The sequence below is a fragment of the Clinocottus analis genome, unplaced genomic scaffold (genome assembly GCF_023055335.1).
Source record: "Clinocottus analis isolate CAN_PGR_092001 unplaced genomic scaffold, fCliAna1.0.p SCAF_10, whole genome shotgun sequence".
In the NCBI taxonomy this organism is placed as follows: Eukaryota; Metazoa; Chordata; class Actinopteri; order Perciformes; family Cottidae; genus Clinocottus; species Clinocottus analis.
The window spans coordinates 14,607,057-14,629,762 of record NW_027175821.1 but is presented as its reverse complement, the minus strand read 5'-3'; the positions used below and the strand labels follow the sequence as shown (position 1 = coordinate 14,629,762).

The following is a 22,706-nucleotide window of genomic DNA, read 5'->3' as shown; positions in this document are numbered from 1 at the left end:
AAACGATCAGTGTTTTATATCCCAATGCATGATTGAAAACCACTGGTGTAACTGCAGAGGTTGGTGAAATGATACAAAAAATATGCAGGTTGAAGCCCCCGAAAATCAATAGCGGAGCGATGGCACATCCGGCTGCAGGTCCAGAGAGCAGCGTACGAGTCGACTCCCGTGGTGACGTGAAAACAGAGTCCTTTCATTGGGTTACAGAGGACCTCTACTTTAATGACCGACCCCAACCTGAGGTCAAATGTGTGAAATATATTCATAAATATTCCATTCAAAGTTTCACTCTCTCAAAGGACATGCTACAACATTCAAAATAGACTTGAGGCAGTAGAGTGCAGTATTTATAGTAAAGATAAATGCGCCTGCTGTTCAGATGTTAAGCTTTTCTGAAGCAGGGCTTCACCTACAGACTCCAAAGGCTACTCTCAGAAGAACAAGAAAACTTTAAAATTTACTTGCCACACATCTGTGGGGGTCAAAGCTCTGTCACACTTATGATTTTCTCCATTGAAATGCATTATGTACTGAAGGATTGAAATCTAACAAAAAGCTTTCAGCCCACCTCTTTGAAGTGGGGAGCTGAATTACTCTGGCTTCATTGCATAGGTTGTGTGTACGATTGTGGGTAATGTGCGCGGTACGGTGCCTGCCTTTCCTTTTTTCTCATACAATGGTCTTTATTGCGCAGGCCAGAGAAATGCGACCAGCGCTCCTGGTTTTCATCAGGCTACTGCTCAGTGTTTTCTTGCCTGGATGCTCATCCCTGTCACTCAGTTCACCTCTCAATTACTATGTTTGTGCTCACAGCGGCGTGACATTAAATCCAGGCTTCAATTTGCTCAGTGACAGATGACACAGAAGCCATGTTGCTGCTCTGACATTTGACAGGCCTTGACACTTCAGGTTGGGAGGTATAATTAGTAATGAAATGAAAAAAAAGGTTTATTTACTTATGTGTGTTTAAAGCCACCACTATTTGCTCTGTTAACTTTACTGTAAACTTTTCTGCTTTTAATGCAGCATACAGTGAAAGGACAGTGTCGGCTAGTTCCTTTTGATGCGAGTAGCTTCTCTTCCCCATCTATCTCTCTTTGTCATCTCTCTTTCTCTTTATATGTCATACAGACATATTTCAGCTCTCGTTGTCTTTACACCCGTTCTGTTATTGACTGTTTTTATGGTGCTGCATGCCACAGCCTCAGATGTCTAGCTTGCTTCAAATGAAAGGATGACCCGAGCCATATCTGTGAGACCACCCACTGTGCATTAATGATTATGGCGAAGTGAAAATATTTTTCTCTGAAAAGTAGTTTACACATACACGCTTTGTATCCAAAAGCCTAAACAGCACAAACCCTATTAATGAAAGGTCATCAAAGGGATCGGGGGAAATGTCGGAAGAAACACTCAGTTGGGAGGAAAACCAAATGAACTCGTTCTCGTAGAAGTATATTACATACAAATACAGCAATGGAAATGCATGAAAAAGCATTTTCAGCATTGCCTTCTAGAAGGGCGCAGTGTATGTCTTGACTTTGTGTCCTGTTGTTAGATTGACCAAAATGTCTACAAATGGAATTCGGAGCCCTTCATAAAAATGCACAGCGGTAAATCCACTGATGAAATGTCTGATATTTGCATCTCACTAAGAAGGCAGCTGTGTTGCAGTCGCAGGCTCCAATCCAAGAGGGTGGACCGTGGAGCGCAGTAACACAAAATAACATGTGAACAAAGTTAAACAGCATTCAGCAAGATGTTGGACCTTTAAACTAAACTTTGGTGCAATGCACACCCATTTTAATCATCCATTCACGTCTTTATTGTCAATAAAAGTACCATTAAAAGAAAGCAGAAGTGGGATCCGAGGATCTCAGATACATGAACTTGTCCTCTCCATCCAGACAAAAATCTCCCTGATGGGCGTGACTTTGTGTCATTAGTTGCCACATATCGGCAACTTAGGACTCTGCTGATGTGACCATTAACAGGCATGGCATTCTCACCCAAATTATGCTTTTACTTGTCTGTCAGCATGAAACCCCCCTAAGAGCATAACATCCTTACTTAGGATTGATTGAATTGATTTGGATCCAGTGCCAATTTGTCTCTGTTACCATTCTTCAGAGAGCGCCTTCTCCTTGGCGAACATAGTGGACGGTAGTGAGGTGCTCGCACCGATGGAGGACCAGTGAAAGAGGAACGTCACGTTGCAGTGCTTTGAGGGTTTTATGTGCCTCCATGCACCATTGTCAGGATGTACACCACGAGTAATAAGCTCCTATGTGATCCCTCAGCAGTTACCCTCTGCACCAGGACATTAAAACCAGCCCTCAGGAGAGTTACTGCGTGTGCCCTTGCACACACATGGATCAGACTGGAGGGCAGTGGACAAAATAATCACTTTGTTACGGTTGAAGCAAAACATTTTTTTATCCGTCCTCTACTTTTTTTAGATCCACTTTTCATCATACTCTTCAGATCCATTTCAGACTCAGACATATTTGATGCTAGTTATAAAGGCTCTTTTCTGTGAGTTGGTGTCTTCCTACGGATGCGTTGCCAGGCCTGTCATGCAGCCATCTTCACATATTGCATGTTTTGGGGGCAGTGTCTTTACTAAATTAAACACCTGCTCATTTGGATTGAGGTGGCTCACTTGGCCAGTCAAGAACATGGTGGCTTTGACTGTATTTATGATCAATGTGTTGATTGTCTTAAATCTCAGGGGGATATACATATTTAACAATATGCTGCAAGTCCATTTATGAGTATGCTCAACCAATATTGATATGAAACACTTATGTTGGAGGTATGCTCGTCCCCCTCAGACCTTTTTTTGATTCCAACTTCAATGTGTCTGAGCTTGGTGCGAAAATATCAGTGTCTTGTTCCTTAAAATAATTATAAGCTTTGAGCTTCATTCGTAACATTAACATTCAAATTATCATCATTAATACATTACAAAGTCCCTTCTCCTGTCACTCTTCTCAAACAATGCATCTTAAAGAGATAGATGTAATTATTAAAACAATTCTAACAAAATATTCTGTACGGAAATGCAGGGAACCTTGTTGCACTATCCCCCCCTGCTGATGAACGCTTTGCTAAGTTAGTTAAAATCACCTTTAATTTGCCAACAATTATATAATTCCATCATTTCCCAATATCCGATCCAACAACCAATCGGCACAAGCCTATTCATGGAGTTCAGGATGCTTCATTTGTCAAGTGTTGCAAAAATGAGATCATGTTTGGCGTAGTATAAGCAAGACAAGTGGAGACTGATAAGTGTTAAAAGAGTTTGCCAGACCAACGTGAGATCTAGAACATATGTCTTGGTAACTCCACTGTCATTGATACAAGCTCAAATCCTCTCATTTCAGTTCTTTGCCAGCAGCATAGTCGAAGATACTCTGGGATTCCTTATGTAGCCTGTGAGGGTATAATTAATAAAAGAGCATTAATCATTTTGTAGACGAAACATGGATGGCTCATTCCTCCAGCATGCCCCATGACAAGCATCCCGCTGGCCCACTCCTCCTTCCCCTTATACAGCATACTCGCCCCGTCACATTATGCCTCGTTTATTGAATGCCAATTAAGCAGAAAGATGAGCAGGGTTCAAAGATTAATTAAAAGAACCTGCTGGTTTCCTTCAGTGAAAAAAAACTGCCAATTGCAAAACTTCCAGCCACATGTTTTGCCTCTATGTTGTTCAAAAAGGATGTTCATTTTATTTTAACATTTTTTTGCTCAGAGGGTATTTACTAGAGAACATGTAGGAGAAATTTAGGTCACGGTGCCCCTGGATGGGATTCCTTTTTTATGCTTCATCAGCAAATGAAGCAGAATAGTTTGAATCAGATTACTTGTGGTAGGATATTCAAACACCGCTGTATTAAAATGTTCTAGTTTAGAAGTGACACGCTTAATTCATTTGGTGAAATGTACATTCAACCGGATTGGAGGACCAGAAATAAATAATAAATAATCAGTTCAACCGAACAAAAGGACACTTGGCTTCCTGCGCTCCCCAGCAGAGGGCAGCATGGCTCCACATCTTCAAGCTCACTGCCCTAAAACCCAGAGGAGACTGTTTTTCTGTTCATTCCAGCCGTCTCTTTGTGAGAGAGTACTTCTGATAAACATCCCCCTCCATTCTAATCATCATGTCATTCTCTGGCTTTTAGTGCTCTGTCCGGCCTTCGCTCCATCCCCTGATGTCTCTCACATGAAAGACCTCTTTTGTGATGCAGAATTAAAGTAGCACAAAGATAATACTCCCAATAACACACAGATATTGCCTATCTAGCCTATCGGATGTGATTGCGTGGCCTCAATAGAGGCAGCGCGTTTTGATTTTTGCTCTGTTGTTCTGAGTTGGGGTATTTAGTTCTATTGCTGCAGCCTTACTACTTTTGTTTCAAGGTCTAATTATGACTGACATTGTTTTCTGTTGCTGAACCTCCTGATTTTGACAAAGAAACAAACGGATGGAAAAGAAATGCATTTATCGGTAGAAGAGCAGGATCTGATGTGAAAGGGCAATAGTGGAACTAAAAGTATAATTGATGGTAGGTCTAAGATATTTCTTCTTACTAGTGAAACGGTTGTGCTGACATTAATATGGTTCAATGTTTTGAAATGCAGTTATTTTTTTTCAGGCACCTGGTTGCTCTGTTCTTTTAGGTTTAGGTTTACAACTTCTGTACGCTTTTTTTCTCAGTCGACCCAGTGTTTTGAGAATATAATCAAAAAAGCGTCAGCTAAATATGTAATTTAATAATCAGAATTTCCCCTTGTTTATTTTGTACAATTCATCAGCATTCACCATACATGTGTTGTACTACATTCTGAGCAGCATCCTGTTTCTACCATTACAGACATAACATTTCTTCTGGTTGTCTTGTGTGCATCTAGGAGGACATGAACCTGAATGAGGAACGCAAAGCCCCCCTGCGTGGAAAAGACTTGAGCACCAAACGCGAGATGGTGGTCCAGTACATCTCAGCTACTGCCAAATCTGTAAGTGAGAGTTCACCTCTACAGTCATAGACTGAAGAGCGTGTGCCGTATAATTGTAGTGGATCACCAGAATGAGTTTACCCTGATCCTCTGCTTCATGGCTTGCTTTGTCATCCTGCACACACTCACCTCTGTTTTTTTTCTTCTTTTCTTTCTCTCACTTCTCTCTTAGTGCTTGAGTCACACATCTTTGTGCAATTTAGACAAAGAAATTTGACACTGCAGCAATTTGCTGTTGCAGTTGATCAGATATAGATTGTAGTCACTCACTCACTCAATGCTAGTTGGATGATCAGGTGCTTGCATGCAGATTGCTCAGTTGTGTACTTGCATGCTGGTTTGGTGTTGGTGGTGACCGGCCTCATCATTTGCTTTGCAGTCAACCTCTTGGTTCAACAGCAGTATGACAGCGAGTAGGAAACAAGCAAATACAAAATTCAAGAATAGCAAGTCTTTTAGACTGTTTAACAGGACACTTTGAAACATTATGGCAAAGAGGTTGAATTTAAAGTTGCCCATTGTTACGCGGACATTATTGCGGCATAGATCTAGAACTGGAGGACCTCTCTCATCCAAAAACATCAGTTAAAAAGTCAAGATATCTGATGGAAAGCCATGAATGTGTGATGATTTTTTCTATCCTCCATTGAAATAATAGCCAACCCTATGAGGTGAAATTCACATCAGCACAGAAGGGAAAAAAAGATTTCTGTCCCCATCGTTTCCCGAACCCGGTAGCTCTCTCGACGTCATCATTTATTACCGGTCTTCATTGTTATGGTAATTAACTGGCATTATTGATAATGACGATTATACGAGATGATTGAATTCCTCACAGGGCCCATTATGCTTTGTGAACGCTGATATTTTATTCAAATGAATAACGTAATCTGTGTAGCGAAGGACAAAATGTAATGTCTGTCAGCACCCTGCTATCACATTTAATAGGACTGAAGGAAGGGGGAGGGTTGAGTGTCAGGAATGATGAATTCATGCAAGCGCAGTTACACTAAGACACTTTAAAACATAGACAAATTGTCAATTACTGATATTACACAAGTGACCGAGAGGACAACTTGGCTGAATTTAATAATTTAGTTTACTTTTGTGCATTATTCTAAAAAAACGTTAAACACTGCCAACAAATCTCCCTGGTAGTGAGAGACACTCTACACACTTATTTGTGTAAATATGAGGCAAGTTGGAGCAAGATATTTATTTAATTTTTTCAAAGTTCATCATCGTAGTGCTACAACCATAAACAGCAATAGCAATTGTTTCTGATGGTCTCTAAATGTGTTTTTCTAAAAGACAATATAAATAGGATTTTTCGGTGCTTTTTCTGCCATTTTGCAGACCGTATGACTTTAAGATCAGGCACCTGGTTGCTATGTTTTATTGAGCTTGATGCCCAGAAATGTCCAGAATAAGAAAGTATATATAAAAGGAAGGGTCTCTGTTTAGTTGGTCATAAGGGATGATTGATTTTATTTATTTTTTAAGATCCTGCTCATTCTGCCTTTTAAGTAAAAATTGTATAAAAATAATCCAGGGCCCTATTGAACCATGTTTAGTTGCTTTTGAAATAGCAGATGTTTGAGGTTGTTTCAACTGCATCGTACCTAATTTATTCTATCTTTAAAACTGACTCCTGACTAAATTGATATCCCGTGGTCCTTTTTAGAGAAAGATAAATCTGAGTCACAATGAAGCTGGAGCATCCCAGCATGCAGCTCACTGCCTCGTGCTGAAACTGTGCTCTGTAGTGTTTAAAATAGTGGGATTTGTGTTCATGCTTATTAACTACAGTAGCGTGTATTGCCCAGAATCATCGTGCACTAAATCACAGGACAGTCTTTCATCACAAGTAAAAAATGTAGAAACCTAATTGGAAGGCAGGTTTTGTGATTGCTTTGCCCTTTAAAATAAAAAAAATATATATCCGTTTGGCTTTTTCCAGTGTTGCATCCACACTACAATTTTTCATGTGTGAGCCTCTATGCATTAAACTTAAAGAATCCCACAGCACCACTAAAACGTATTTGTCTTCTGCACTATTTGGGGCTTATGCTGCTTTCTGTTGCTGATGAGCATGCAGGGTGGGCTAAATATGAATGTGGTCCATAAATGGTGATGAATGTCTGCGTGGCGCGTTTTGGACATGTTGGGTGTCTTGTTCTGTTGTGATTCCACCACTGTTAATGGGAGTCGATCTTTGTTCATCAAAGATGTGTGCTGCATTGTTTTGGGGACTTGGAAGGGCTTCACACGTTTATCTCAATTTTCTGTTTTGCTTTTCTTTCGAGATGATATTATAAGGTCCCAATAGAACATTTCACAAGATAGGGATTTTTTTTAAATTTTCCTCTTACAGGCGTGTCTTGTTTTATATTTTATTTTAGCCACAGAGATACAAGCTGGAGATTCATGAATGTCAAAAACTCCCCCACATTCACATAATACTCAAATTTGTGTTTTAAGATCTAGACAGCAACGTTTCTGTCTTAATGTATGCCGATGCAAAGCATGCACACTTAAAAGGCTTTGGAAGTTTAAATCTGAAATCTCCTTGGATTTTGTGTCCTATTTCTGATTTACCTCCGCAGACCTGCTCAATTGAGCAATGAGTGCCCAAAATAAAGTAACCTTATTTTCATCTGCAACAGAAGAATTAAACATTTAACCTCATGGATTAGCTTTGGGTGCTCATGGTTGCCTCCACAATGGACAACTTTCTTGTATATGTATATTTTTATATTATATAGTTGTATGCGTGTTGAAATAAAAAACAAGATATTAAGCCAACTATCTTCAAATCATTCATAAAATGATAAAAGGGCTGATAGTTACTTTGTTTACTTTAGTGAAATATGTCCACGTCAAAGTTTTTTTTTTCCCTCCTCGTCTTTTCAAGGGATAATTGTGCATTAACCCTGTTCATTTGAATTTGAACTGCGTTTGAATGGAATCCAGCTCTGCTTTTGTAGGCGCGTGTCTGTGGACGTCCTTGGCCATTAGCTTTGCATGAACAGTTGCTTTTCTCTCTCAACTCATTTCTTGTTCTCTCTTCTTGCTGTAAACCTGTGCCAACATCATTAAAACTGCCACAATTCATTTTACACTAAAACATTGCTTGTTTCTCTGAAATGTACTTTTCTTACTGTCAATAATGATTTCCTTGTTTCATGTCAAACATGCTGTGTCTCAGACGTAGGAAGGGTGTGATTGGAGAAGGGGGGGACTTATGAGGAGTATGGTCCAGCATCACTATTAAAGTTTGATTCAAATATTTATGTGAGAACCAGGAGGCCACTTTATTCTTTGAATGGAGCCGACATTTGCTCAGAAACATTGTGTTCATGCAATCAGTGAATATTTTTCCATTCATTAGTAAAAATGTTGATAACAGCTACAAGTATGTTGAGAATACATATTATACACAGTAACTGCCTTGATTAGATTTTCCCCACTGTTGTATTTGAGATGCTCAATATCATATCTCACTTGTGATATCTCAACAGTACTTAGGGATCTAAACAGTAATATGTTTTGCCCTTGTTTTAGTGAGAAAAAGGTGTTGCATTGTATTGAAAATACTAAAACTTGCTGTTAATGAAACTGTGCTGTGTCCCCCCCCTCAAGCTCCTCACTGATTGTTGTCTCTGCACACTCAAGCTGGTGTCTGTAATTTGGTCGAGCTGCTCGAAAACAAAACTCAAAAATATATATCCAATGTTGATGGCATCAACATCTGTGGAAGCTGTGAGCTACGTCAATGTGATGATGTGATTTAAAAGGTGTTTAGCCCGCAGTATTGAGGTGAAGATATTCCCAGTGTTAGAGAGTGACATGCCGCTGCATTTTCTGGAGAGTAAAGGAAATGTGGAGACATATTAGAAAGTAGTATGTGCTTGATCAGGTGGTAGCACAAGTAAAAGAGACTTTATGGCTGTCATAAACTCTTGGTAGAGGGCTGGAGAGGGGAAATCAAGCATAAAATGGCCACAGACTTGGAGAGTTTAAAAGTGACAATAAAAGAAATAGAAAGGGAGATTAGAAGAGATAGAGGGAGGGGAGCGAATGAAACAAGGAGAGAAAGAAAGAGGTAACAAACAAGGAGCCCAGTTTGTTTCCTGTACCTTCCTGCAATCAAAGTACATTTCCTCGGAAACATGTGGCAGTGAAAGAATTGTCAGCCACAGTATAGAATACATTTACTCAGCTGACATAAACCCTCCTACTGTGAAACAAGGCCCACAGTGGCAGTAATAAAAGACACTCCTGCTACCTGGCACTATTGACAGATAACAAGGTTAAACTCCCAAGAATCGTGCTGACTGCCACAGTTCAAGCTAGCTCTGCCACACAAAGCTGACACCTGAAGCCCAACGTTAATGGCAGCTGATAGAAATCAGCTTGACTCCTCTGCAGCCTCATTGTCCACACTCCCAATGTTCCTGTTTTGAGATGAATCTATGACAAGTCAGTTAGAATTCACCCCGTTATTAAATTATTAAATCTCTTGTGTGGAAATGACCATGTCTAAACATGTTGATTCATCACCTCCACAGATGTTGTTGCCATGCATTAAGAATATGTTTGTCATGTAAATGCCTTACAACTTCTTCTTCTTCTTCGTCTTTCAGAAAAACTTGTAAATTTCTGCCTCAAAACACAGACAATATCTTCAGTATGTGCCTAGAATTATGAAAGGTTTTCTGTTGTTGGCGTGTATTTTATTTTTTTCTTGTCAAGTGTGTTTGTGATGTCATACAAGCTAATTCCTCATTGTGTAATGGAGAGGTTTCTCTGGCCTACTAATGATTGTGCTGTTTGTGTCTTTTTGCACATTAACCTTCTCTGCTGATCGCTGCATGCAGATATCTGGGAGCAAAGTTCCGGTAAGTAGCCCATTATTTACTTGGCTTCTGAATCTTTTTCTTCTGTGTATCTGCACCCCCCTCCCCCCGCCGACGTTTATCTTCTTTTGGAAAGATGTCGAGGGGCATGTTCCAAACTGTGCAAGTGAGGTCTTTTTTATGTCTTGGACTCTTATTTTCAGTCCTGATTTTGCTAATGGGCTGTAATTTGGAAAAGCTTTAAATTGCAAACCGAATTCCTGCATGTAAATGGTAGCACTTTTAAATGAGGGATTTTGAAATTATACTGCCTGAAAATGAAGTAGGAGGTCTTTGTTGGCTCTTATGGAATAGATTGCTGTGTAAAACCTATTAGTATTTGAATATTGTGCTACCAATAAAGAGTGATAGCTTTTACACAAATACTCATACTATGCAGTCTGATCGGTTTATCAGAGCATGTTGCATCTAAATGTCTTTCACTGTGTTTATTCTGTCTTTGGGACATAACTCGTACCAAGAAAACATATCACTTTAGGCTTCGAGCACACACTTAAATGCACGTTCACACACACACACACACACACACACACACTGAACCTAGTGAACCGCGGGAAAAAGATATCAAAAACATCTTCTGCCTTGAACAGAAATAATAAACTACATTAATTTAGTGTATTCACAGCTACATATTATAATTTGTTGTCAACAACTCTGTTTATGTTTAAGGCTCAAGACTCTTTTCTTGCATGTTGTCATTTTGCTGTTCAAGTTGTTTCACTTTACCTCCTTCTCGTAAGACCCACGCACTCTTATCAAATATAACTGATGCTATCAATGTATTGGTGCCATTTTTTTCTTCTTCATCTGACTAATATTCCAATTGCCTATTTTCTCTCAAGATCCCATAAAGTGGCACCCTGTGGCCTTTTCTGAAGAATGAGTTCTCTCTTTATTTTTGAAGGTGCGTTAAGAAGAAAGGAAGAGACGCCGTTATTGGTTTAGCAAGTGTTGAATTGCCACTCTAAATGGTGTTTCATTGCCTTTTGAGAGTTCCGTAAGGATTAGGAGGACTGTAGAGCTTAACAGGAACACAGGCAAGGCCAAGCAGCACGACCTCTGCTCTGCCCATGCTCTCAGACAAGCCTCGCTCTTTGAGGCATTTTACTGAGACATTTAGTATTGATTGCATTTTCTCTTTCTTCATCAAACTGTTCTTTTGTGCTTGGTAACTTCTGTGGAAAAAGCGAGTTTTTCAGCTCAGCCTATACAGACCTGAATTGAGCAGCTCTCAATCAAAAGCAATAGCCACGTTGTGTTCAGTAAATGGAATATGACAGCATGTATCATGACTGATCATCCGAGACGAGGAGGATAACTACTTTCAGAAGTTCTGCAAACCATGTCAAATACAAAATAAAAAAAACCTAATTTATCCCTTAGGGGTAATGTATTAGGCGGGCATCGTGAAATGGAAACAAACAAACATGACATGACCAAGAGCAGTGACCATGTAGCAGAGAAAGAGTCACATGGTTAAATGTCCAGCAGTGATAATACCAACACATACTTTAAAAGCCCTCAAGAAGTTTCATTTAAGACCATGCTGAAGCATTGGATATGACCTTTGTAACCTCCATGTCAACCATGCAGCAGGAGTCTACAGATATGGCTTACATACTGAAAGCTGCTGTCATTCTTAAAACCCCCCTGAAAGTGGGGGAAAAAAGGGATAGTGTTTAGCCGGGTTAGCCAATTCTGGGCTACAGTTAGCTCCCTGCTTTGCTGGCAGATTCCCATTTTCACGCTGTCAGTGGGATAGAGTGCTCTCAGATGTGCTGGAAGGAGAGTGTTGGTTCGGATTGTCTATAGGGAACACACAACTGTAACTCCTCTGTCTCAGGCATGAAATCTCTCTGGCACTTTTCCCTCTCCCAATCGAGAATAAGGTGGGAATGGAGGACTGTGTGAATTGCCTCTAATCCAGTTTGACCAGCGTGTAAGTGTGCAACACTTCTAAGTCTCACATGCTCTATCCAGCTCCTTAAGCACGATTGAGGGGAAATATGAGCGACACACACACACACACACACACATACCTGGGAAAGAGCATGTCTGTAGGTGAACTCGAGCAGCTCGGATGGACCAGGCGCCTCTCCTTTTGCAGCGTGCGGCAGGCACCTATTGATTACTACGGCGGCTTCGTAGCGCCGGTCTTCATAAAGATTGGCCTGATTTACGTCACAAGTCAAGGGCCACGTTGTAACAATCCATCAATGGCGCCCGCGGCGTTGCCATGAAAGTAGACTTTCGTGTCTCCGCGCTGCCATTAACCTGCGCTGCAGTTCAGATGGAATGCTACACGTGTGTTGAAACGCAGCAATCTCTCCAGACAACAGCAAGGGGATCAATATCTGTGTGACTGGACAGATGACAGCTTATTTCCATGGTAACATGCTGGTCAGCTCTGGGATGTCAGGCAATGATGGTTGGTGTGCTTGTTTGAACGTGTATATATCCCTTTGTATAGCTGTAGGTATGTGGATTTGACCAAAGATCCCCAGACCTGAGAGAAAAACATCAAATGAGGCTCCGCTGGTTGTTCTTTAGCGGAGAAGTCCTCAACCTTTTCCAGTCGCGCTGCCCCAGAGTAATCTGGTTGTGCCATATTGTGAATGCTCTGATATATACAAATGAATAAAGCTTTGTTTGTGGCGACAGTTTTCTTTAGTTTCAAGTCACACCTAAGTGTTGTCCAATATGCTGCAGGCACTATGGATTTTTGATACATTCAGTCATGTTTTCTCTCTGCCGTAAATCAGAAATTCGACTTTCACAAACATATAATCTATTTGGAGGCAAATTATATTGCTGGTATAGGCGATGTAATGTAAAACAAACATTCCCCCAGTCTGAAACATGTTGTTACATTTTTTTTACGTGTTATAAAAAAGTCTCCACAACCATCTGTTGACCCCTAGAAATAATCTTCACAGCGCGAGCTGATTTATTATTTTTTTAATAGAAGTGTTTTATTTTCCTGCAGAATTCTAACATTTTTTACATCAACTTTTTTTGTGTGTGTGTATATATATATATATATATATATATATATATATATATATATATATATATATATATATATATATATATATATATATATATATATATATATATATATATATATATATGGTTGTATAATAATATGTTGCCCTTTCATTGTTCAGATCTAAAAATCCAGCACTTGTTTGTCATTGAATGTTTTTTCAAAGGACTCCAAGGATACATCCATTTTCTTTAATTTTATCAAAGCAAAAGTGCTCTGTGGAGCCGCATATTCGACAACATTTCAAATAAAAAGATGCTTTTGTGTGTTTTACAAGCAAAGCATTGGACAAGCCTTGAACCCGAACATGTTTTCCTCATTATCAAGTTCAGATGAAGAATTTGATTTACCTGCAATGAATGTGAGGTTGTTCTCCCCCGGCTCTAGTGCCTGTGTATTCAAGTAGTACCACAGGAACAAATGATCTTTTATCCATATTGAATTCATTCATTATTTGTTTTTGATAAATCAATTGCTTTGACAAAAAAATAAAAAATCACATCTCCTCACATCACACGTCAATCCTCACGTTTGAGAAGCTACGATCTACTAACGTTCTAATGAATGCTCTCAGTGAAATGAATAACCGTGATGTGAGTTTCTCTTGTTGCCTGTGCTCTCGCTCTCCTGCTCGTCACTCACAGAACATAGAGTAACACGTAAACAGGTAGTTATAGGTAAGGCCAGGGGATTGCAAAGCAGCCAGATGAGAAACGAGGGAGACAGAAACAGAGAGTTACAGGGCTATGAGGACAACGTAGACATCTGGTTCCTCTTTAACTCCAATCAAGTGCCAGGAGTGCTTATGAAGAACCTTTGAAAAAAGAAATATGGTGTGCCAGAAAGGAAATGTAGGCCCCCTCCCTCCTTCAGTCTCCTCTTTACCTTTTTAAAACCACATGCCTCAAAAGACTTTTGTTTCAAGCGAGCTATTAAACTGGGTGCTGAGGGTTGAGCAGATTTGATGTGGCACATGTCCTTGGTGCTTTAAAAGAACGGCAATGAAAAATTAATCAATAGCGTGTGCCTCCCATGCCCTGAGCCAGTGTTCACCATGGATTCTATCTTAAATTAAGATCAAGGAAACATGCTCTCAAGGGGACTGTTTGAATAAGATGTTCCTTAGATTAGCTGTTAGAATATTTTAGAGTTCATCTGATGGACATAAAAAGTTGTCTCGGCGTGAGATGAGGAAGGGTTTATTTATTTTATTTATGTTAATAGTGTATCTGCAAATCTGTCGTCAGGTGTTTTTAATAGATATCAAATATTTGTCGTTTCATCTATTTAACTGCTTCTTTTCTTTAGTGGTATTCACAAGGGAATTTTATTTCCAGGCTTCTTTCTTTATTGGGCGACTGCGGCTTCAGCGGCGGAGCAGGGTCGTCCTTCAATCAGAGGATCGGAGGTTCAATCCCTGAATGTTTGAATGTGATGGATCCACTAGTTGTGGAGATTTGGAAACAGCATTTTTTGGTCGCTCACAAATACAAATGTGTGGTGATTGAAGTGGATTACATTTTCTTTTTTTAAGATTTCAGAGCATAGTTTTCAGTTTTCCGAGGTGTACTTGCCTTTTTAAATGGCCGCTGTAAAAGAGGTGTCAATCAGATCTTAAGTAATACTTTGTAAGGCTAGGTTCGCTAAATAAAAATCTCCACAAAGGTCATAATTATGTCATATATGGTGTCTTTATATGTTGTGGGTCTTTAGTCTGCTCCCAATGCCAATCTGTGTCATCATTGTGTTAGTAAAAAATAGTCACAAACAAAAAACTATCCATCAAGGGATGACAGACATGCACACTTTCAGGGGTTACAAATACTCGTAATATCAACCCACAGTTGTGGCAATTTTGCAATGGTAATTCATTTAAACCCCTCCCCCTGTGTTTTGGAAAAGCCTACCTCTGTTGTTGGCCTGTGGAGTGTGTGGACAGCCATATGCTAATGACAGACCGTTTGTGGTTGTTTGAACGCACAACCAAGCTGTGACGGGTGATGAGTTTACCCTTGGGGGTCACCTGTGCGAATCCCTTTTCCATAATTTCTTTTAACCCCTTGCACATTGTCACTTTATGTTGTGAGGGCCATCAGTCATACTGCAGTTGCCCAGAGCTCAGCCAGTTCATTTATTATTACACCTCTCTCAATATTCTGAGAGGTCATATTGGAGTTTGGAAAGCAACAACATTTGAATAATAGTGCGTCACGATTGCAATAAGCTGCATTGTGCTGCAGCCCCTGCTTCTGCGTTTATGTAACCCACCTAAGATTCTTTTATACATCCATGAAATGTGACAAAGTTCACTCTGATGGAGGATAGATATATACGCGTCCACCTAATTCATTTGTCTGCTGACGGTGTCATGGCTTGTGTCACATTTGTCACAAAGTTGAACTTTAAGGTCTACATACAATTTATCAATTATGTTGCTAGTTTCTGCTGAACGGCTTGTCTTCAGGCGTTCATGGTTGGATTGACCTTTGCAGGCTGTGGAAGAAGCAAAGGTTTAGCTGTGACAGAGGGTGGGCTGTGTGGGAAGGATTAAGTCAACTCTAGCTCCCAGTAGGGATGACAAAAAGAGGTTACTTTTCCATCACTATTTGTCATCTTTTTCATTTTCTTTCAGTTTTCATCTTTTCATTCTTTCCTTCTTTGCTAGCTTTTATCCTTCCCTCCTTTTCCCCCTCACACATCGTCTCTCAATACAGCATATGTCTTTTCAAAGGCAGAAACAATCATTCCCCTTCAATCAGAAGAGGGGAGAGCTGGATCTCGTTATTTTGAAGGGAACATGAAAGGCTGGAGTGGTCACAGTATGCTGATATTGGATTGAACAGTAGCTATGGCAGTGCTTTATAGTCTCTCTGCATTTGTGTTGGTGTGTGCACATGCTTGCATGTCCGCGCGCGTTGTATGGAGTACGCTTTTTTGTTCTCAATGCCGTTCCAAGAGACTTGGATATTACGACTTAGATTTAGATATTGCACAGGAGAGATGGAGTATGATTGAGTACTTTTAGCGAGGAGGAGGGAGGAATAAATAGGATTCTTAGTTCATTTTGATTGCATATCTGTGAATTTTATGTACTGTATGCACGTCCCCACACCAGTGATGGAGCTTGTGAATACTGGCTATGCTCTCAGTTGTACATCTCTCCCCCACAGCTCTGTCACACTCTCAACGGCACTGTCGGCATGCTCAGCTCGGCAGGAGGCTCCTGCAGGGCCGCATTAGGCTCCATAAACTTTATAGCATATTTTTACAACCTGCCTCTCTGTATGCATCCACCATCACATCCCATCGCATCTGCTTTAACTGTTCACACAGCTGTGAAATTCTGTGTACCCCCATGTTTTATGGTTGCCTGCTCCTCCCGTCACTCCCGATTTCTTTATTTGCTCCTTTAGCTTTTTGATATCGTCTCTACATCTGTGTATATTTAGTAAGTTATTTGCTTTGGTTGATGGAGTTGTCTGCTTTTTCCGCAAGATGTTATCACGGAGAATGCTTGCAGTGGGTGATGTGCTGATGCACTTCTGTTGGTAACCTTGCCAGGCTCTGTCCTCTTGTGCATTTCTAATCGTTCCAGAGTCACATTTCACTCTGGCAAAACTGTGCATTCCACGGTAGGCAGAGCCAACAACAGCGTGCATGCATAGACCTGGCTGATTATTTATACCTCTGTTTCACTACTGACACAATGCAAGGTTTGAGGACAAGAAGGCAGCTGTTACTGTTGACTGGGACCATGAGTCAACATGAGTGAAAACCAAAGTTGTTGTAGCTGTCGGGTTAGGAGAGAGTCTCATTGATTGCCTGTTTATAATCCCCCCCCCCCCCCCCTTGCTCGAGCAGTAAGCCCACCAGACCCGTTAGGAGCGTCTTACTGCTCAGCCAACTAGTCCACTCAGCACAACACTGACTAACAAGGTATAGTCTCTGCCTATCAGCCGCAGTGTTTTCCTTGCACTGTCATACTTGGACGCACAAGACTAAAGCCACATAATCGCCTCATCAACAGCCAGATTCCCCAGATTCCCCAGACAGCTCTCTGTTGTAATGATTGGTGACATGATCAAGGCCGGATCAGTTGCTGTGTTATTGTCTGCCTTGCGGTTTCTTTTCAAAGGGTGCTTGGGAGAGTTGGGCCGCAGTTTTAAAATGTCAGCCCTCAAGCAGGATCACCTTTTTAGCAGTTTACCAGCACTCAGATGGTTGATTGGCCCCTCCTTCTTAGCGACTGAATGACTGAATACATGAACTCATGTATGCGCTCGCTATAAAGGCTCAGGCTGCAATGACGTGCTCTCAGCTTGTTTTGTAAAGCACAGGTTCGCTGCGCCAGATAATGAGGGTTAATTCTGACGGAGTTGGCACTACCGCTTCTTCATGCATGCTGGCAAGGATAAATCTGAAACTGCCAATTTTTGCAAATTAGATGGTCGCTCCGTTTGTTTTCATCTGCCAAACTTTGTTGCTGTGTAAAGGGCAAACACTAGCATTAGGTAGGTCTTTTGGGATGTTTCACAACAGCGCTGATAGCCTTGGATCTTAGTTTTGTTTGGCTTGCCGTGAGTGTATCATTCTCACAGCGATAGACAAAGTAGCTGGTCATGCATGGTCATAGTCTGCCTCTACTCAGGCAGATGCGGGGACAACTGCAGTTCTCCAGCCAGCATTGCAGTACTGAAGGCAAGCACTTGGTGGCAGTGGGTGCCCATTGAATTGGCCAGTTGGTGCAGTGCATCGGGTAGAAAAAGCCACATTGTTGCTATGGAATTGACCTAATGGGTTTCTCTCAGCCCACGTAGCACACCACTATGTGTGCCACTAATGCCATTTGTTAGACGCCTGATCTTTAAAGGGGAGAATAAGTATGAAATAGCTCAACAGCATTCAAATTGGTCTGTCTTCTCTGATCAATACTTTCACCCTCCTACTGTAGGCAGAGAGTGGGGAAAAAAAGGATAAAGAACAGATTTATCATTATTATCTTTCCTTTTTAAAAAGATTCACAAGTGAGACTGCCTCTGACACAGTGGACAACAACCAACCTCCACCGGTCCACTCCGTCTTCTCTCTTTTTAACGCTTCACCTGCTCGATCAGGGCCCGTAAGGAAGCTTCCCTTACTGGCCATCGACGAGACCTGTTGTATTGACCGCTCTTTTATGCAGTCATATCTGAATTATTTATGAGACTGGCCCCACACTGATAAACAGATGCAGTCCCACACCAACAACACATCAGTTATGCTTACAGAACCACACCATTGATATCACTGTCTTCTCTTTTGGTTCCCTCTGTATAGCCTTCTTATATATTATGCCAGCTGACTGACACCGCATCACTGTCTCAGTCCTTTTGTGTATTTCATTGCTGTTGCTTTCCCTTAGAGATAGGAACGTCAAATCACTTTCTCTTTTCTGACCTCTCCATGTGAGCTATATTTGCTTTTTGACATGCTGAGTGCTTGACATGGCACAGATTCTTGGCCACGGTCGGGTCTGGCTTTTTCCTTTATGACCCGGCCTGTTTTCAGCATAGACACCGTGACAGAGAGTGGCACATCTTTGCTCCCCACACTATTTCGACTTCCTCCACCTTGTCATTCGGCTCAGGTGCCCTCACGAACATACATTTTTAATGCACAGCCATATGGTGGTCTTGTTTTTCTTTACTTTTCTGTACTTGCCAAGAGAATATGAGTAAACTAAAGAAAAGAATGTCCACCCCTGCTAATATTTTCGCATATGTAGTAAAGACTTTTGGCTCTCCTAAATGTATCAACCACTTCTTTAGAATGGGACCAATTCCTGGATATTGGCCCAAGGTTGATTTGATGTCAGATGTAAAGTGTTATAGACTCAGCGTGAGAGGTGACATCCAATCATGTTTGAATGGCTGCTGACCTGTCTCTTTATGTTCTGAGAGATGATCATTTTCAGGCTGATTGGGTGAATACCTTCCTCACACTTGAGACGCTGGCCTTAAATCAAACATAGTTGGCCAATGGATGTGATTTAAAAACACAGGACGTTAGAAAGCAGACCCCTGATGTGTATAATTACACAGTCATTTAATAAGACAAGCAGCGGATTCAGAGTCATGTGTGAGGTGTTTTTCTTCTTTTCCTGTCAAGATTTCCCATGTTAGCTTTCAGTTGGCTGTCTCTGCTGCCGATGGGTGTTGTTTGCTAGATTGTTTGTGTGTCACCTCACATGTCTCTGCGTGAGGAGGAGGAATATGCTACCACAAAAGAATGATACTGAGAGGGGAAAAAAGTTCCTTCCAAGCCATGCAAGTAGAACAAAAGAACAGAAAAAAATCTAGATGTTATTATGCCGGCAACATCTTCTGAGCTTCTGATATAAATGAACTAAGGGTTCTAAAATTGTCATTTGAATTATGCCTTTCATCTCTCCGTGTTTTTTTTTGTTGAAGCAATTCAGCCCAAGTCTCTCGTGAATGTTTTTTTTCCCCCCCTGTTTGCATTTCTGAACAAGCGCCATAACTGTAATGAATTCTATTATTTTAAAACCAATTACTGTTAGTTGGGAGCTTTTCACTGTCGTTGTCGAGCTCTCTGAGGAATGGGGCTGTTGCCGTGTCAACTACACTCAGACCTGATGGTATTTCTTCCTTTTCCCTAACCACCCATGCTAATGTAGTTTTCTAGTGGCACTACACAGCACCTCCTCCACACACAGCATGACTGTTCATATGAAACAGAATTTCAGGAATTCCGAGCACTGATGGAATTCTTTGGTTTACATTTAGTTGAATTAGGGCTGCAGCAACGAATCGATAAAAAAAAAAAAAATCGATTATTAAAAAAGTTGGCAACGAATTTCATTATCGATTCGTTGTGTCGCGCGATTATTACGCCACTCAATAAGTCGCGGAGATGTTTGAGTATTAAACAAAGCAGTTGAGTGGAGCGGAGCGCGCATGTCCAGGAGCTTCTGGTGCAGCGCTGTAACTTCTCGCATGTCACTGTATAACTTAGCAGCTAGGCTAACCGTGGTCGTTAGCTCGCTAGCTAGTCGTTCATTCCCCGTGTTTGAGCTGTTGGGTTAGATAACGTCTTCGTTTTAAAATACCGCGGAGGCTTCAAGAGAAGCAACGCGTAAATATCTCCTCTGAGGTGCACAACACAGACCTGCGTTCAACAGTCTGATATAATGAGGCTTCATGCAGAGGACGTGATGCTGGGATTTGTAGTTCCATATCTAATTAAAAACCATTGTTTAGGTAAAGTGCAGTCCGTAAGTTATCCGTTGATACATTGAGTGTTACTTCTGGAATATCATCTCTGGTTCTCCGAGGTGTGTGTGTGTGTGTGTGTGTGTGTGTGTGTGTGTGTGTGTGTGTGTGTGTGTGTGTGTGTGTGTGTGTGTGTGTGGAGAACAAATTCTGACGAATCCTGTTAAGTTTTCTGATTTGTATTTCTTAATTTTTTTGTATAAATTATTTATTGTTAATATTTGTTGCACTGTGAATTTGCTCTGTCAGTTCTGTTTTTGTCATAAAAGGTTGCATATTAATGCTTTAAAATTATATATTTTTTAAATCTGATTAATCGACCGATTAATCGATTATTAAAATAATCCTAAATTGTAGCCCTAAGTTGAATATCATTTTGTGTAATTGAATACTCTCGAGTGAGAGAAAGAATTCGAAGCAAAGCCTCAGAAATACAACTTTCCGTGGCCGTGGGTTTTATAGTGCAAACTGCAGTTAAAGCAATGATTTAAGTACATTTTGATTTTCTTTCTTTTATAAGGTTGAAAATTAGGTTCATAATATTTTTACCTTCACAGTAGGCAATTTGTCACATTTTATTTTATCTTGTTTCTTAACAATCCATTTTCCATCAAGCAGCGGGAGGAAATGTGGGACAATACAAAAAAGACGACAGGCACTACAAAATATAATGCCAACAGTTGATGCCACATTGAATAGTTTTGTAGAATATTACATCAGACATCTCAGAATCACATTTTCCAGTTGGCTTTAAATGCTCTTTAGGTTTATTTAAATGAAATTCTAAAAACAAAAAACAAAAAGAAATGTAAACATTTCAAGATTGACATTAAAGGAAGACTGTGTGTTTTGTCTGGGGGAAGATAAGGTTTGAATCATTTTTCATTCTTTCCATTTCGTGGTCTAATATTGGAGTGTCGCTTAAAATCACGTTAGACCACGCAATGTTCTTTGTTCATAATAATTGTAATTTTACGTGATCACCAAAGTCTTGTCGAGACACTTTTACAGACACCATTACAAAGTTTCTTTTTTGTGCTGCTCGACATTATTTTATTTTATAATCACAGGACTAATTGGATCCTGCTTCTGTACTCAGTCAGTGATTGGAGGTGGACCTTTTTGTTCGCCTTTTCTATTTTTCCTCCTCCTCCTCCTCCTCCTTCTCCTCTTCTTCCTCCCCCAATAGAGCCACTTCCATTGACTTTATACACTGGTGTAGTGTGCAACTTTTAAGTTCTGGTGAACTCTACAGCACTGCACAATTATTTTCCTATTTAATCACATCAACGTAACTGTAATAGGCCTCTTGTATTTGGCTATATACACATACATACACACACTGAAAGAAAGAAACAGAAAAAGAGAGAGATTAGACACGTTCACTCATTAAAAGCCAGCCACTCATTCTGCCCTAAAGATTGATTTATAGCTTATTTAATAAGCTGAAAGGTTACCTCAAAACAGATTTTCTCCATAATTGACCAATTTAGTGCCGCTCGATAAGCATTCATGTCAAGCTGAGATGTTGTGGTATTTCTGTCCCTCTCCCTCCCCCTCTTCCCTCATGCGTTACCACTGATATTGCAGCGCCATGATGAGTTATCAGAGGAGTTATGAAATATTCAACATGTTGTATTTTGGCTGTTAACCGGATTGGGTCCAAAACCTGAGCACAATGGCTGCAGCTTTAGTTAGCATCACTGAATGTTCCCCTAATTAGCTCACTTTGCCCAGCAGCTGTCTGCTATTAGAGTCCTTTGTTCCAGATGTTATCTCATTAGAATGGCATTGATCATCCTAATGACTCTGGGAGAGATTATTGGTCCACATTAGTGTGACCCGCTTGCTGCCTCCTTCCCTGAGGTCAAACCACAAGCTTCACCCATCCATATGTTCAGTTGACGGTTTAAGGAGACATTTCCTCCAGTCATGGTTACTTGTATCTGGGATGCCACCGGATAAGAAGTGGAATGACTGTAATTTGTGGACCTTAAGTACAGTCTTAGTATTTATTAGTGGGCTAATGCTAATAAAGTGTACACTGTTCCCAAGCTGTGAATTAGCCCTAGTGTCATTCATGCCCTTTTTTATATGGATGGATTTGACTTGAACTACATGTTTTTCTTTTCTTCACATTAAGTTCAAGTTTAGACGTTGAAGGCTATGAGTTTGTCCATCAACCTTGTTACCTTGTCTGTGAAAGCAAGGTTTTCTTAAGCAAGGATATTCATTTTCTTGTGCTTTTATATTCAAAGCACCTGACGGAAATACGGTTCAGTATTCAGAGTAACTGGTGTTATTGAGTGGTCTCATTCATATCAAGGCTTTTATTGTGCGTGCGTGTGTGTGTGTTTCCTTTTTTAACATTTCTTTTTAATGATTCTGGAAATGCATTCATTTAACATTCGGCATTTCCCTTAGTATCAGTATGACTGA

At 40.5% G+C, this 22,706-nt stretch overlaps 1 protein-coding gene across 3 annotated transcripts in view; it reads left to right on the top strand.

Moving 5' to 3' along the window:
* The window catches only part of diaph2 (diaphanous-related formin 2), a 352,767-nt gene that overhangs the window by 18,841 nt on the left and 311,220 nt on the right, over positions 1–22,706 (top strand). For all 3 annotated transcript variants that reach the window (XM_068592221.1, XM_068592230.1, XM_068592213.1), the window contains 2 exons: positions 4,927–5,031; positions 9,912–9,932. In XM_068592221.1, coding sequence (XP_068448322.1) covers positions 4,927–5,031; positions 9,912–9,932 — 126 coding nt within the window. The remainder of the gene's footprint in view (positions 1–4,926; positions 5,032–9,911; positions 9,933–22,706) is intronic.